Source organism: Natator depressus, chromosome 3 (genome assembly GCF_965152275.1).
Source record: "Natator depressus isolate rNatDep1 chromosome 3, rNatDep2.hap1, whole genome shotgun sequence".
Classification (NCBI taxonomy): Eukaryota; Metazoa; Chordata; order Testudines; family Cheloniidae; genus Natator; species Natator depressus.
Genome location: NC_134236.1, coordinates 8,392,179 through 8,409,188, shown reverse-complemented (window position 1 = coordinate 8,409,188; position 17,010 = coordinate 8,392,179). Strand labels below are relative to the sequence as shown.

The window sequence follows — 17,010 nt, the reverse complement described above, 5'->3', positions numbered from 1 at the left end:
TTCATATCCTGGGTCTTTTCAGTCAGTAATGTCAGGTGTGGGACACTTTGGTTACTGGGTTATTTTGTAATAGAATTTCACGAGCTCGTCTCCGCCTTGTTAGAAGAATGCGAGACGGTTATCAGTGAATCACATTTCTGGAGCTGTGACCCATGATCCATCTAGTCGAGTAGCTTCTCCCTGGTGGTGGCTGGTGCCAGATGATAGAGGAAGGTGTAAAAATCCCCTAATAGACAATTCCACAATGACATGTGTAACTCTAGCGCCCTTGTGGCCAAGTTGGAGTCTGCTCTGCAGGCAGCTCTGGCCAAGACAAGGCACGCGCAGGAACGCGGCAGGGAAAGTCCCTTCCACCCCAGGGGCACCTGTTCCAACCCTCCCGGAGTAACACACGCACCCTGGAATAGTACAGTGAATATAGGATAGGGAAATATTTATTTACATAGGGATGACTGGAGAAAAACAACAGGGGAGAAGATTGGGGAAGCGGTAAAACAGGGTTACATTCAACACGAGGCCCCATGGGCCCCACGGTACCGCAATGCAAAAGGGCAGACACTAAGCAATGGGTCTACACTCAGACTTCAGGAGTCCTGGGCAGAGTTCTAGTCCGGCAGCAAGTCTTGGGTGCTCCTGGCCAATAAACTTCCTCCAACAAACCCCTCCGGTGCCCTTAGTCTCTGTGTTGCAGTTTCCTGTCAAAGGGGAATAATGGCACTTCCTTTGTCTCTTTAGACTGTAAGCTCTTTGGGGCAGAGACTGTCTCCCACCATGTTTGTACAGCACCTAGCACATTGGAGCCCTGATCTTGGTTGAGGACTCCAGGTGCTACTGTCCATCCAAATAATAAAAACATTTCTGGGGGGGTATTTGATTCTTCCGCCCACCAGTCTAGTTGGTGTGTAGACGTACCCTCCGAGTCAAGATGGCAGCTTCCTATTTGTTAAGTGTTCTCCTATAGAACTTCCATACTGCACTAATTTCCCTTTAAGGCCTGTTGCCCTTTATGGTGTCACGTTGATGGCTGCTCAGTAGACCAGGGATAACGAAATCCCCTCTCTAACAAGGATCTTTGTGTGGATCAAACTGAGCTGCTCTCAGCCCCTGAGAACTTCTCTGTTTTCCAGGGAAATCGAAGAAGCAAATTCATTCCAAAAATGTTTTAATTAAAAACTTAAAATCTCTTGAGGACAGAGTCTGAGTCATCAGCAACTGCATAATTAGAATTGAAGAGCCTGATTGAAGGCCGGGGCTTTGGCTGTTCTGGGAGAGTCCGGAACAAAGGGGTTAGGGGATCAGAACTTCTGCATTCTAGTCCCAGTTCTGCTGGATGACCCTGGCCAAGTCACGTTGCTGCTCTGTGCCTCAGTTTCCCCACTTGGAAAATGAGGATAACACTGCACTACCTCAGACAGGTGTAAGTAACTGGCAGCTCACCAGTGAATAATGCCTGTAAAGCACTTTGAGAGCCTTGGACGGCAGGTGCTTTAGAAGCGCCAAGTTTGCATGTTTGAGCATTGAAAATGTTAAAAATATGGGGTCTGATTCTACTCTTGGGTGTAAATTGGGAGTCATTCCATTGAAATCAGTAGGATTACACTGGTGTAAGTGAAAGGGAACTGGGTATAGGGGCGCTCCCTGCAATGGAATGATTCAGAGAGATAAAGGGAGACAATGGCCTTTTCCAGAGTGTCATGTGACTGGGGAGAGCATCCGTAGGGATTTCCCGAGCGGCTGCTCTTCTGGGGCGGTGGGGAGCCCAGAAACCCTGCGGCAACTCAGGGGAAGCTTAGCAGCTGCGGTGATTGTGACTGTTCCCCATCGGTCCCTGCTCGCTCTTGCCTCGCTGTGTGGGTTCAGCAGCTGGAAGGGGGGGGAGTTCATTCATCCCCACACAGGACAGCACTGGAGACGCTGAACGGTCAGGGGCCCTGATTCTTGTGGTGGGACTCCACTCAGAGTTACTCGTGAGGTGCACCAGTGTGACTGAGAGGAGAATCAGGACTCGAATGTCATTGCTCGCTGCCCTGGCACTGACTGCAGACCAGCAAGAGAACTAGAGAGCTAAAAAGCATGAGTCTCTGCCGTTTGAGCTGAAGGAGCAATTCCATGAGCTAGCCATTGTAGTAGACTTTATCCTCTTACATGGATTAGCCCCAGCGGGGGATAAAGACTCATACACCGCATGCATTGGGGTTACCTTTGCAGCCCATAGATTCATTACAAAACGGCCAGGGGGAATGGATAAAGCGGAGAAATGTTGAGGCCTGAGGCATGATAATTGGAGCTGTGCTCGCCAAGCCCACTGCACAGGCCTGGTAATGGGGGTGATGAACCTGGCCAGGGTTTGTGAAACCCACTGGTGAGTGAGTGTTACAGGTCCCCTTCTGTGAGGGTCTGCCGAGGATACGAGTTGTTGCGGTTCCAAGCTATTGGAGCCTGATTCTGTAGCTCATGCTGTTACCTCTGGAGGTCCGGGTTCAAGCCCTGGTGTGTCAGCCTAGAGGGAGGTCATCTAGGGTTGCCAGGCATCTGGTTGTCAAAACGGGACCCTGGCAGCTCCGGTCAGCACCGCTGACTGGGCTGTTACAAGTCTGGTCGGCAGTGCAGTGGTGCTAAGGCAGGCTCCCTGCCTGCCCTTGCTCCATTCGGCTCCTGGAAGCCACCGGCATGTCCGGCTCCTAGGCGTAGGAGCGGCCACTGGGACTGTGTGCGCTGCCCCTGTCCTGAGTGCCGGCTCCACAGATCCCATTGGCTGGGAACCACGGCCAATGGGAGCTGCGGGGTCAGTGCCCGCGGCTGTGGGCAGCATGCAGAGCCCCCGGCCCCTCTGCCTAGGAACGGATATGCCGGTTGCTTTCAGGAGCCTCCTGAGGTAAGCACCGCCCGGCTGGAGCCCACACCCTGAACCTCCTCCTGCACCCCAGCCCTGAGCCCCCTCCCACAGCCAAACTCCCCCCCAGAACCCACAACCCATACCCCCTCCTGCACCCCAACCCCCTGCCCCAGCCCTGAGCCCCCTCCCACACCCCATCCCCTCATCCCTGGCCCCACCCCAGAGCCTACAACCCCAGCTGGAGCCCTCACCCCCTCCTGCACCCCAAACTCCTCATCCTCAGCCCCCAGCCAGAGCCCTCATCCCTTTCCATACCCCAACCCCCAGCCCTGAGCCCCCTCCTGAACCCCTCATCCTCAGCCCCATCCCAGAGCTCACACCCTCTCCTGCACCCCAACCCCCTACCCCAGCCCAGAGACCCTTCCCATACCCTGAACCCCACGGTCCCACCCCTCACCCTGGAGCCTGCACCACCAGCCCTCACCCCCCCCCAAATCCCAACCCTCTGCCCCAGCCTGGTGAAAGTGAGTGAGGGTGAGGGAGAGCGAGCGACAGAGGGAGGGGGGATTGAGTGACCAGGGGGCGGGGCCTCAGAGAAGGGGCGGGGCAAGAATGTTTGGTTTTGCGCGATTCAAAAGTTGGCAACCCTAAGGTCATCGCATTTGTTCAGTGCTTTCCAATGCAGCAATGGCCTTTGGGTTGTGTGGGGGAAATGGAAGCTGGCGAGCTCCTGCGGAATGGAGCCATTCGGGTCAGGGCCCCTTTCAGCAGAGCCACTCGCCATCTGCTTTCTATCGTGTGCCTCTGTGTCTTTAAAAACTCATCTCCAAGCCCTTGGGGGTTTCCCCTCCTGAGTCCAGAGGATTAAGCACACCCAAGGGCAAACCTCTGTGAATGTTAATGAGCTAGGTGCTAGGCCAGCAGGGTCCAAGCATGCTCAGAGGGGCCATTATGATTCGCTTACTAAAGGTAATCACAGCTGGCTGATGGGATTAGGTTTGTTTTTTTTATCATTCCTTCTCGGTCCCACCATCCATTATTTGTAAGGCTGCAGAGCTGGATGCCTCTCAGTGTAAGGTCACTAAATGCTGTTCTAAGCTTCCGGGCTGCGTGTGTTTCGATCCCATAGGAGGTGTGGTTGTATTCGGAGTCAAACAGGTCAGTCTGGGAAAATGGGGGTTGGGTGTGTAAATTAAATAAGATGCAAACGGGATGACATGACTGTTCTATCTCCCATCACTCTTCAGAAAGAGCAGATGTTTTTGCCCCAAGTTTCCTCTTTGTTGCCTGCTGCTCAGTGACTGTCCTCCACTCCAGAAGTGGCCACGTTTCACCAGCGCTCACTTTGGGGTCCTCCAGGCACATTTCTTGCCCCTAGCGTGCCTAGAATGGCATGTTCTCTGTCTGGAGCCCATTGATGTGATCCCCTCAGTTCCCTTTGTGTAATTCCTCCCCAGAGATTCCTCCTGGGATCGGCTGGTTTCTGGCAGCGCCAGGGGCTTGACAGCTGCGTAAGTCTGACAGGCCGCAGCTCCTGGGAAGGAGCTCTGCTGTTAGACCTAATATGTGTTTAACTCTGACCCATCAAAGCAGGGTGGGCGGCCGCTGACAGGTGACTTCAATAGTTTAAAGGGAAAAATGTATATATATATATAGAGAGAGAGAGAGAGAGAGATTTCTCTAAAGCAGCTGTAACCCTCTCCTCCCCAGCCCCTGCCTGGGAACGTCTGCTGCCATCTGCCCCTTGGAGACGATGCAGCTTTTCATGCCTCTTTCCACTCACTGGCATTCAAAGCAGAGCCCAGAAATAGCTCACCAGGAATGTGGATGGCTGCGGTGAGCAAAGCAAAAATGCAGAGCCCCTGGTAGCTTCCTCCCATCCCTCCCACTGCCAGCTAGTCACTGTATTTGCCCTGTGGTGCCCCCTGTTATTTCCTTCTGCCCTCTTCTCCATGGATATAGAGGGCCCTCTGGAAGTGGAGCCCATGTGCCCAAGGTGGATGCCCCTAGTACATGCAGCCTAGCTCCTTAGGGTGCTGGCTGTGTGCCTGAGCATTGCTGGGTGCATAGGCCAGGGGGCTCTCCTGGTGGGGAGAATTCCTCCTTCTCTGTGAGGTAGGGAAATGATTGTCCTAATTATAGAGGGATAAACTGAGACAGGGATTGTTCGTATACAGTTCTGTCTTCAGTCCCCCCCACTGTGATCAGGGCCCCATCGTGCTAGGTGCTGTCTGTGGCATAACAGCCCATCCCTGCCCTGAAGCCAGACAATGGGCGGGGGGGAGGGGGGAAGCAGAGTTCCCATTTTACAGATGGGTAATTGAGACGGAAAGGGATCATTAAGTGACGTGCCCCAGGAGACCAGAGACGGAATCTGGTTCTCTTAGGCTTGATCAAATGCCTTAACCACAGGAGCATCCTTCTAACTTAGTGACTTGCTCATGTTCATGCCACAAGTAGGTGGCTGAGCTGGGACTTGAACCCTCACCTGTGCCTCCTAGCCCTGTCGTGCTGCTCCAGATGGGGTGGTTCTCCTCTCACGTCTGCCTCGTTTGCCCCACTGATGGGAGTGGAGTCACTCCTGACTTTCACTGCCTGAAGAGCTGGCTCGGTCCGATCTCTGACATGCTGGCTGTGTCTATAGGTGTGGCTGCAGCTTCACTGCTCCAGTGCCCGAGACTAGCTAGATGAAAGCTGTGCAAGCTGCAATCACAGCCTGGGGTTGCAGTACAGACACAGGCTGTGGAGAGGAGCCCATCCTGGATGTTACAAGTTGCTTACTCGGCTCCCAGGTCCATTAGGGGCTTGGAACACTGAGCACACGGAAGAGAGAACAGCCAAGCAGCTATTGGGATGAAAATAATCCCCTTGCTCTCTAGCCAGTGCGGAGGCTGGAATCTGACTCATCCCAGCACCTCCGGTGCTGTCATCTTCTCCGGAGCCGCTTCCAGCACAGCATGCCAGGTGTCTGGTGTTGCTGTCTCGGCTAATTAAACACGCTCCCCGGCCCTGCGTAGAAGCGAAGCAGCAGTCGGGGGTTAAAGCTCCCTCGCCCACAGCTTGCACCTCTCCCTGTGTGGTAGTGCTGAGGGTGACCTGTGAGGTTTGGTTTGTTTTAAATTTTTTCCCCTGCTTGTCTCGTCACCTGGGAAATATCAGATAGTAAATGTCATCTGCCCTGTTTTGGCCAGTGAGATGGACTTCATTGAAGGGGCATAGGGTTGCTTTCAATCTTTAACAAAGAGCACTTTGCTCCCAAGTGAGTGCCCGTTGCTTGAGTTCAATTTGGTGCTTAAGAAATGCCCCAGGATGAGCTGGCTTTTTAAAGAGATTTGAGGATCAGGCTTCCCTATGCCAGGTGCAGCCTGCTTTCCCAGGTGGAGGGACTGCCACCATGGGTCATGTGATGGGAGCTTTGACTAGAAACCAGGCCTGCTCTGGGTAAGTTGAACACTGTCTAAATTCAGGGAGAGAGCTGGCCGCGAAGATGGCGAGGGGACAGGTCTCAAAACCTGCCAGGCAGAAGGCAAATAGACACCCCTTGTTCTCCCTGCTTCTGCAAGTCACCTTTTCAAGAGGTAATTTCTCTTATTAGGTCTAAGTTTCTTGCCTCATTCTGCTGCCTGCACAAGAAGCCAATGGAGATGATTTGCCATGTTATGATCAGGCCCTCTTCCAACTCTGGGTGCTCACCACTTGCCCCGTCTTCCTCCACTTTAAGAACATAAGAATGGCCATACTGGGACAGACCAAAGGTCCATCTAGCCCAGTATCCTGTCTGCCGACAGTGGCCAATGCCAGGTGCCCCAGATGGAATGAACAGAACAGGTGATCATCAAGCGATCCATCCCCGGTCACCCATTCCCAGCCTCTGGCAAACCGAGGCTAGGGACACCATCCCTGCCCGCTTTACTCTTTGCTTGGCCTCTGTTTTGGAACAGTGACCAGTTCTGCTGGGATCTGGCGTGGGAAGAGATCAGCGAATGCAGCTCAAGGAGATCAATGGATAGGAGAAGCCTCTTCCACTTGCCTATGGGAAGGGATATGCTGCTCATTGCTTCGGAGGGTGGTGGGGGGAGAGTGAGGAAGGATGGCCTTGTGGGTTAATGGCCTGCAACATCCTGTGTAACCTTGGGCAAGTCACCTGATCATAGAATCATAGAATATCAGGGTTGGAAGGGACCTCAGGAGGTCATCTAGTCCAACCCCCTGCTCAAAGCAGGCCCCCTCAAGGACTGAACTCACAACCCTGGGTTTAGCAGGCCAATGCTCAAACCACTGAGCTATCCCTCCCCCCCCTCCTGATCTCCTGGTGCCTCTCGTTCCCATTTGTAAAATGGGGGTAATAAGCTATGCTTAATTTGTAATGAAAGAGGTGCCGGGGCTCAAGCAATGTTTTTACTTTCATAACTGATGCAGCAAGGCCAGTGGTGCCGAGGCTAGGGACTGCCAAGCCTAGAGGTGAGCCTCCCACAAGCTCTTGCACAAATTAAGCACTGGTAATAAGACTTTCTTCCTGTCTTTCTGTTTGCCTGGTCTGCATTTTGTTTGGTTTGTTTAGCTTGCAAACTCTCTGGGGCAAGTGCTGTCTCTTCCTATGCGTATGTACAGGGCCTTGCCCAATGAGGCCTTGATCTACACTATGTGTGTGCAAGGGACTGGACTAGATGACCTCTCGAGGTCCCTTTCAGTCCTATGATTCTATACTGTAATATGAATGACAAATAATCATGAGGTGCGTGTTCGCTGCAAAGGAGGAGGCCTATTGCGGGTGCAGATTACCCCACGTCAGCCTAACGTGGGGTTTCTTGTGCTTTCCTTGGAAGCAACTGGTGCTGCCCATTGTGAGAGACAGGACCCGAGGCTAGATAGACCCTGGCTCTGCTCTGGTCTGGCAAGTCCTCTCTTCTTAAACAACAGTGACCTGTCTAGATAGTGAATAAGTACCCAGGAAGGGTCACCTTTTGGCATGTAGAAAGGGCCCCTCTTTGTTCAGCCTGTGAATGCTCCAGAAGCAGTGCTTAATTGGTGCCAGGGCTGAGCCCCGGCACCTCTGGGCCTGGCAGTTCCTAGCCCCGGCACCTCTGGGCTTGCTGCATCTGTTATGAATGTAAAAAAATTGCTTGAGCCCTGGCACCTCCTTGCTTACAAGTTAAGCACTGTCCAGAAGCAATGATTGGGAACGGAGGGGGAATAGCCCTGCACTGAAAGGCAGATGGGCTGGATAATCCCATGCTGCTCTTCTGTCTCTAGCATCTGTGAGCTCTAAATGCCGCAGGGCGGCAATGCAGGTGGAAGAGGGAGCCTAGCTGGCTCCCGGGATAGCTAATGGAGTGTGGAGCCTCTCACTTGTTAGACTGGCCCAGCTTGGTGATGAAGGTCAGAGTGCTGTTGGGTGGCCTGTGTCGAATGAGGCTGATGCAAATATCCACAGCACAAAACCACTGGAAGCTGCTTTGGTCCAAGGGCAGAATGGGCCGTGGAGACTGAACTGCCTTCACTGCCTTAGAGGTGAGCCCTCCAGGTCAGGGCTGAGGCCCACTGGCAGGGTGGGCTGGCGGAGTCTTGCCCTCCGGTTGTCAATGTGCCCTGGCTACACAGAGGGCTCAGGTCCCTGATGGGGAAACACTGGCTGAGAGCTCACGCTCAGGAAATGCCGCAGACACCGTCACGCTTGCTGGCCATGGCCGTTACCTGAGACGTTGAGCATGCTGCCCAGGAATTGCTTGCAAACAAAGTGACTCATTAAAGGGCAACGGTCACTGAGATTAGCCATTAAACCAGCCACGAGTCCTAGGAATTAGGCTCTATTTATTATTTCAGAGGGAAAAATCCCAGCGCGTGTGATTGGATCTGTAGGTGAAATCTGCTCCTGTTTTCCCATCTGCCCAGCTCACCAAACCCTGCTCCTGGCTCAGCCCTGCCCCAGCTGTTTTCTTCCCGCTTTGTGTAGCAAAGAAGCCCATTCCGTCGCTCTCCTTGCCCGCTGGTGGGGAGGAGTGAGAATCTCCGCTTTGCTCAGTGCCTGCAAGGATTTTTAGCTTGCTGTTTGGAGAGGAGACCCGATTCTGTCTTTGGCTCTGGCTTAAAGGTGACTTGACAAGGAAAATGGAGCTTGTGCCCTTTTTTTATTTGCTGCTTTTTGGTGGTCTGAAAAGAAACTTGGTAAAAATAATAAAATCTTGCTTGATTTGTTGTATTTTTACACTAGAAATCCAGGTTTCGCCTGCCCAGTGCGGGTATGGGAGGAGCGGAGAGCTGGTGCAATGGTGACACCACAAGAGTTGGAGAGCGAAAGTGGAGCTATTAAGAGAAGGGATTTTAGTCAGATGATTTCAGACTTTGGTTTTGCTACCACCTGTGTAGAGTCATAGATTCCAAGGCCAGACAGGACCACTGTGATCATCGAGTCTGACCGTCCTGTATAACAGGCCAGAGAACTTCCCCCAAATAATTCCTAGAGCTTTTAGACAGACATCCAATCTGGATCTGAAAATTTCTAGTGATGGAGAATCCACCACAGCCCGTGGTAAATAGTTCCAGTGGTTAATTACCCTCATTGTTAAAAATGTACACCTTATTTCCAGTCTGAATTTGTCTAGCTGCAGCTTCCAGGCATTGGATCTTGATATGTCTTTGTCTGCTAGACTGAAGAGCCATGACCAAATATTTGTCCTCATGTAGGTACTAATAGATGGGGATCAAGTCACCCCTTAGCCCCCTCTAACTCCAATGTCAAAGGGAACTCGCAAGGAAAGTTCTGGCACCTTTGCTTCATCAGGTATCCTGCAGGAGTGCCTGGTGCACATGCAAAGCCAGGGGGCTTAAACTGGCCATTCCTGACAGGTTAACCCACCCCCCATCCTTTTGTTTAGCTCTTCTCAGGCCTACTTTGTCCATCAGAAAGAAGCAATAAATAAATAAAAGGCCATGGGCCCAATTAGGAAAGATCCTTTTCAAGTGGGGCGGAAGCCCCTGGCCAGGCTTTTAAAAGGGAGCGGCCTGGGGATTCGGAGGCACCCAACCTGCAACGCTTGAAAAGACCCTGATTTCCAGAAAAAGCGGAGCAGCCAAGGGGGGAATCCCAGCCCCTTTGCCATGGGAAGCGCGTGTAAGAGGCCAGGGGAGGCTAAGCCTCCCCCCAAAAGGCTGGCCAAGGGCCTTTACGGTGTCTCAGCTTTGGCCCCATCGGAAGAGCTTGGCTGGCTGTAGCCAGGTGTGCGGTGCTGACAAACAGGGGCCGTTCCGCTCGAGCCTTCCCAGCGGAATTTTAATGGCACCTTTAACCAATGAAACCTCCACCGGCTTCTCTCTGCCCTTGGGGAGGAATTGGAAGGTGGTTAGAAGGGAGGTTAGAAGAAGGATTTAGGGAGACAAATGGAGAGGAGATGGGGAGGGGAAGGAGAAGCCACAGAAAGTAGCTGGTAATTGTATACTGATGCCTTTCATAGTGTGAGGCAAGGCGAAATGAAAGGCTCTGGGGAGAGATCAAAAGAAAGTACAGAGAGAGAAAGAGAAAGAGAGAGAGAGAGAGAGAAAGAGCAAGTGAATGAGCCAGGGAGAGGGATGGATTCCTGATGAGCCAGAATTAGAGGGTTACAGAATCAGCTGAGAGGCAGCTGAAGAAATAAACAGTGGCTCTGGGAGGCAGGGAGCAAACAGACAGGCAGGAGGAGGGGGGAGAAAGCCAGAATAACAGGAGCCTTAAAGCCGAGAGCTGGGAAATTAGAGCAGTCAGGGGTGACTGTTTTTGCACAGGAGGCAAATTGGGATTTTTGGGGGGAGGCAGAGATTTGTGCGGGTGCAGTTTGCAGTGTGAGAGTCCTGGTCTCTGTGAAGGCAGGAGACGTAGCTCCTTCTCCTGCAGCTCTCTGCCCCAGCTGAAGGAGCATCCCCGCACTGAAGTTGCCTGATGGATTGCAGAGCTGCTGTGGACCATCACGTTTGCAATGGTAATGTATTGTCTGGGCGCAGGGGAACACATGGGAGACAGGCTGGAAGTCAGGAGAGGAAGGATGGGCTGGTGGCTCAGGCTTCAGCCTGGGAGAGCGGGGTTCTGTTCCTGGCTCTGCTGCAGACTCCCTGTCACCTAGGGGAGGGTTACTCTTAAAAAGCTGGTTTCAGAGTAGGAGCCGTGTTAGTCTGTATCCGCAAAAAGGAAAGGAGGACTTGTGGCACCTTGGAGACTAACCCATTTATTTGAGCATAAGCTTTTGTGAGCTACAGCTCACTGCATCAGATGAAGCTGTAGCCCACGGAAGCTCATGCTCAAATAAATGGGTGAGTCTCTAAGGTGCCACAAGTCCTCCTTTCCTTTTTACTTAAAAAGCTGTGCTGGAGCAGCTTTGTGGGGGAGCTTTTCCCATCCACACAGTGAATCCACCTCTGCCAGAGGCAGTGACTGGGAGAAGCTCTTCTGTCCGCAGTGGGGGGTAGCTTGGTGTATCTGCATCACTCAGGGGTGTGGATTTTTCACACCCCTGGGCGACGTAGTTATACTGATGTAAGTTTGTAGTGTAGACCTGGAACCAGTCTCTCCGTGCCTCAGTTTCCCATCTCTAAAATGGGAACAATAATCTCCCCTTTCTTTCACCCTTTGTCTTGTTTGTTTCGATTGTAAACTCTTCAGGGCAGGGGCTCGCGCTGAATGAAATGGCTGTGACTCCAACTTCCCTCTCCCAACCTGGCTTAACCCCAGAAGGAACAAACAAGATTTTCCATTGTTTCATGTCACCTTCTGCTGAATGGAGGGTAGGTTTATTAAGTGCTGAGGGAAGGTCTGACCCTGGAGCACGTGTGAGTGGCTATCTCCAGAGAAATGAAAGTGGTGTCTAATTTTAGTTTAGGTTTGGCAGCAGCGGCAGCTGTGTCAGGAAGCCTGGCTTCCTCCATGTGGCGTTGCAGGATTGAGCGTCCCACGGACTAGGCTGTTTGTATGCAGTTCACAAGCGGTGGCCGAATACTAGAATGGGTGCAGGCCACTGGATCTCAGGCATCCGTGTTTGCAAAAAGAACAGGAGTCCTTGTGGCACCTTAGAGACTAACACATTTATTAGAGCATAAGCTTTCATGGGCTACAGCCCACTTCATCGGATGCATAGAATGGAACATATAGTAAAAAGATATATATACATACATACAGAGAAGTTGGAAGATTCCATACAAACTGTAAGAGGCTAATTAGTTAAGATGAGCTATTATCAGCAGGAGAAAACACCTTTTGTCGTGATAATCAAGATGGCCCATTTAGACAGTTGGCAAGAAGGTGTGAGGATACTTTAACTTAGGGAAATGGATTCAATATGTGTAATGACCCAGCCACTCCCGGTCTCTATTCAAACCCAGTGTGTCATGGCAGACGCTATGTGGAAGCCCCCATGATAGAGCCCTTTCAGATTCCCCTCCCCGATTTGTGTTTTAACAAGCGAGCGTCTCCTTACAGGTTTGAATGTGGTTTCAAACTCTTTCCAGGGTTGGGATTGGGGTACCCCTCTGCAGTAGCAGAAATGGGTTTGTCTGCTACTGCCCTCTGCTGGGCAGAATGTGTTCGCATGGCAGAGCGGTCTCTAGTTCACCAGGCAGCGGCCTGGGGCTTTGAGCTGTAGGATGGGAGTTCAATCTCTGAGGCTTGTAAATATCCTTTAGGCCACCAGCTGTTCTCCTGTATTAGGAGGCATTATGTCTAAGGGCAGGAAGATGATGAGACCCTGTCAATGTCAACAATGGAGAGGAATTATTCAGTGCGATCCATGATTTTATGGCAGACGTTGACCCCCTACTGACAAGGCAGCATGGAGGCCAGGTTCCACATGGCCCCAAAGCGAGCACTAGTCATTCTGATTTGCCTTATGTAGGATGCAGGTCTCCATGCTGATCGGTCACACCGACTGAGGTCCGTGGAGTTCCTCGGCATGTACGGGGGTGTCAGGAGTTTCAGCATCAGGCCCACAGAGTGGAAGGGAGCTGGTTAGGGACATTAAGCAGGTGGATGGGAAGGCCTGAAACTGACCAGCTCCACCTTCCTTTAAATGTAATGTCCTGTGGTGACAGGAGATGGGAGATGAGGGACAGGCAAGAAAACCATCACTTGATGGAGCAGAGCTGCACAGGGGGAAGGGTGTAATAGTACAGCCTGGTGTGTTAGAATACCTGCATGCGGCAGCTGGATAAGCAATACAAAGGAGCCGCAGACTTTAGGGCAGGGATGCGAGGGCACTGGGAGGACTGCAAAAGTGTGTGTGGGGGGGTGTGGGGGGGAAGCAACCAAAATGGGCCAAATGTGGGTGGTGCTGAGACCCCATGTGCCAAGTCACAACACCACACGCTCCCAGCTGCCCCTCCGTCATCACAGCAGGGAAGGGGTTCTGCCATTGCATCACCCAGCTCTCGTCAGGGGACAAGGGGGAGCTGGGCCCCCTGGATCCCTCCTCGTTGCGCCCCTGCCAAGTTCAGGGCCTCAGAAGTGTGTGAAAGGGGCGATGGTTGTTTGGTGCCAGCCCCCATCTCCGGTGCCTGTGCTGGGATGCCAAAGAGCGCCCTAGAGGGATGGCACGAAACAAAGTGGCTATTGGCTTGCAATTTGATATGGCAGCTGAGAAAGTTAATGTGACTTTGGGCTTCATACATGGCTGTGTCCATATTAGCATTTTATGGACCTGTAATTCTCAATGGGCACAGCTCCACCTACAGTATCAATGGCAGACCCTTTCGTGCAGCTGGGGAGTAAGGCTCCCCATGGTGAAAACCCCTGAGCCTTAACTACACTAGAACGTCTGCTACTGCCATTATAGGTGGAGCTGAACCTGCTGGGGATTAGAGTGGAGACCAGGCCATTAGAGGCTGCTGTTGTGGAGCAGGGACATGATCCTTTCCTTTGTGCCCTGGTGGGACTGCAGCCAGATCACTGCAGTCCGTTCCGGGCATTTCAGTGCAAGACAGATGATGCTTTGTCGATTTCACACAAGAGAAACATGGGGCTAGACCAGTGCTACTCAGACCTCAGTGGATCAGGAGTCAAATTAGCCATCAGCACTACCCAAAAGAGCCACAGGAGTGTGAATTCATTGTTTCACTCAGTAGAGTACTATATTCCCTAGCCTCTGTTTGCCCAAAGCTGGGAATGCACGACAGGGAATGGATCACTTGATGATGACCTGTTCTGTTCATTCCCTCTGGGGCACCTGGCATTGGCCACTGTTGGAAGACAGGATACTGGGCCGGATGGGCCTTTGGTCTGACCCAATATGGCCGTTCTTATATATTTGTATTTAAACAGTATAGTAGGGGAAATATTTAGTTAATTTATATATTAATTAATATTTAGTTTAGATATATAAATAAAATAATACTTGGTCAGTCATTTTGCTGTGAGAATTATATATATTTAATTTCTCTGTGTGTGTGTGTGTGTGTGTGTGTATATATATATAATTCTCACAGCAAAATAACTGACCAGGTATTATTCTTTTATCAACTACAATTGGTTAATAACAAAGTAAAAGCCTCCTGATCAGCTAATAACTTAGACGGGTTAATAATTAAATCGCACCATGTTTTAATATCATGTGCTGCAAAGAGCTGCAGGAGACGCATTAAAGAGCCGCTTGCGGCTCCCAAGCCTCAGTCTGAGTGTCACTGGGCTAGAGGGACAGACAGGCTTGGGAAAGATTAAAAGAACTGGACAGTTTGGAGAAGTGATGGCGAAGTGCGGGAGAAGGGAGGAAGGATGATGACCAATTTACAAACCAGCTGTAGCGAGCAGCGCATGCGGTGTTGTTGTCGCTGTGTCGGGGCCCAGGATAGTAGAGAGACAAGGTGAGGGAGGGAATATCTTTTATTGGACCGTCTTCTGTTGGTGAGAGAGACGACCGTTCAAGCCACACAAAGCTGCTTTCCAGATGGGTCCCTGTGTAACTGGCAGCATCCAAAGCATTAACGATGAGTTAAAACTGGGGGAACACGGCTCTGTAGGCTCATCAAAGAAAATGCTGGATAAACAATCTAGAAGGGGATGGCCCAGCACTTAATTTACTGGAACTGGCCTCTCTTAATTCGAGAAGTAGTTCTTTACGAATCCTGGCTGGGTGACAAAACGTATCAAAGGGCAAGATGTGCTGAAGTATCAGAAAAGAGCAGGCCCATAAATCAGCGGGCAGTGGGTGCAGCTTTGCAAACAGCCTCCCTGCAGCACTCTTCACGCCAAGTCTGTTGGTGATCAGAAATTCTGCCACTGCAAAGGGTTTGTATCCAGTGGCTCCATACGGCTGATTGCTCCCTGGACCCGAGCAGTTTCATGAGCCTTGCGCTGATGCAATGAGAAGTTGATGTCTGAGACACCTCCCTGCCCTGCCCTTCCCAACCAGCACCCTCTCAAAGTTAGCATTGCAAACCCCAGCGGGGAGCATGCCCTCTCCAGCCAGTGTCCAGAGGCAGGAGCGAGGAGTCCTGGCTCTGCCAAAGACCTGCTGTCTGGGGTACGTCACATCCCCTCTCCGTGCTGCGTTTCCCCCCTGTGGAATATTGATGCCTCTTTGGTAAAGTGCTATGAGATCTACAGATAAATGTGCGAGAAGAGCTATGGATTCCCATGACTAATCAGAGCTCCTTATGTTTTCTGTGGTCTGCTAGCAGCCGGATGCCCAGATTTTGACCAGCTGCATCTTGGCACTTGGTGATTAGCACATGAGAAGAGCCTAATATCACGAACCTGCCCTGACACCATGAGCAGGGGGCACCATAGGGAGCGAGGAGCCATGGCTGGGGTATTCTGCAGCCCTGCAAAGCCTCATGGGGTTATTGAAGCATGGGCACAATTTAGGGCAGCCCTAAGGCCAGAGGCCTCATCAGCCCTACTCTCCTGAATAAGCAAGATGCAGAGCTCTGGCCCTGCAGTGGTGCAAGGATGAATCAGGCCCAAAGAAGGGTTTGATCTGGCTCCTGAAATGAATGAGGACCCAGTGGGGTGACATGCTCCCTGTGGGTGGCAGGGCTGGTAGGACATGGTTCACCTCTTCCTGTTTTCTGGGTGTCAGTTTCTTAGCTTCATGTTTGGAAGCACAGAGCATTCCTGTTGGTGCTTCCTCGGGATAGCTCCCCCCCACCCACTGTGTCCTAGGCGTGAGGAACAAGCGGTCCTTGGGAGGGAGGGATCTGAGTTGGGCATTGGGTGGTCTGTCTGCGTTCAGTGCTGCTGCGGGCACAAGCCGAGATTTCCCTCCCCTGGCCAGGCTTTGGCTGCAGAGCGCTTCCAAAGGCAGACGGCTTCTGTGCCGCCTTTGGGCTTTCAACAGTTCCCAGACTGCTGCGCTGGGCATCACAGAATGGGGAAGAGATGGCCAGCCCTCTGTGGAGATAGAGGTGGTTAGGGACTATTTAGAAAAGCTGGACGTGCACAAGTCCATGGGGCCGGACGAGTTACATCCGAGAGTGCTGAAGGAATTGGCGGCTGTGATTGCAGAGCCCATGGCCATTATCTTTGAAAACTCGTGGCGAACGGGGGAAGTCCCGGATGACTGGAAAAAGGCTAATGTAGTGCCAATCTTTAAAAAAGGGAAGAAGGAGGATCCTGGGAACTACAGGCCAGTCAGCCTCACCTCAGTCCCTGGAAAAATCATGGAGCAGGTCCTCAAAGAATCAATCCTGAAGCACTTACATGAGAGGAAAGTGATCAGGAACAGTCAGCATGGATTCACCAAGGGAAGGTCATGCCTGACTAATCTAATCGCCTTTTATGATGAGATTACTGGTTCTGTGGATGAAGGGAAAGCAGTGGATGTATTGTTTCTTGACTTTAGCAAAGCTTTTGACACGGTCTCCCACAGTATTCTTGTCAGCAAGTTAAGGAAGTATGGGCTAGATGAATGCACTATAAGGTGGGTAGAAAGCTGGCTAGATTGTCGGGCTCAACGGGTAGTGATCAATGGCTCCATGTCTAGTTGGCAGCCGGTGTCAAGTGGAGTGCCCCAGGGGTCGGTCCTGGGGCCGGTTTTGTTCAATATCTTCATAAATGATCTGGAGGATGGTGTGGATTGCACTCTCAGCAAATTTGCAGATGATACTAAACTGGGAGGAGTGGTAGATACGCTGGAGGGGAGGGATAGGATACAGAAGGACCTAGACAAATTGGAGGATTGGGCCAAAAGAAATCTGATGAGGTTCAATAAGGATAAGTGCAG

General features: G+C 51.7%; 1 protein-coding gene across 2 annotated transcripts in view; it reads left to right on the top strand.

Annotated features, from left to right (window-relative positions):
- EFR3B (EFR3 homolog B) overlaps positions 1-17,010 on the top strand; it is a 154,903-nt gene that overhangs the window by 11,905 nt on the left and 125,988 nt on the right. Inside the window, exon 1 of one of the 2 annotated variants that reach the window (XM_074947363.1) lies at positions 10,643-10,788. The exons of the other annotated variant lie outside the window; for it this stretch is intronic. Within the exon in view, the coding sequence (XP_074803464.1) occupies positions 10,749-10,788 (40 nt within the window). The 5' untranslated portion in view covers positions 10,643-10,748. Of the gene's footprint in view, positions 1-10,642; positions 10,789-17,010 lie in introns of those variants that run through there. 2 annotated transcript variants of the gene reach the window in all.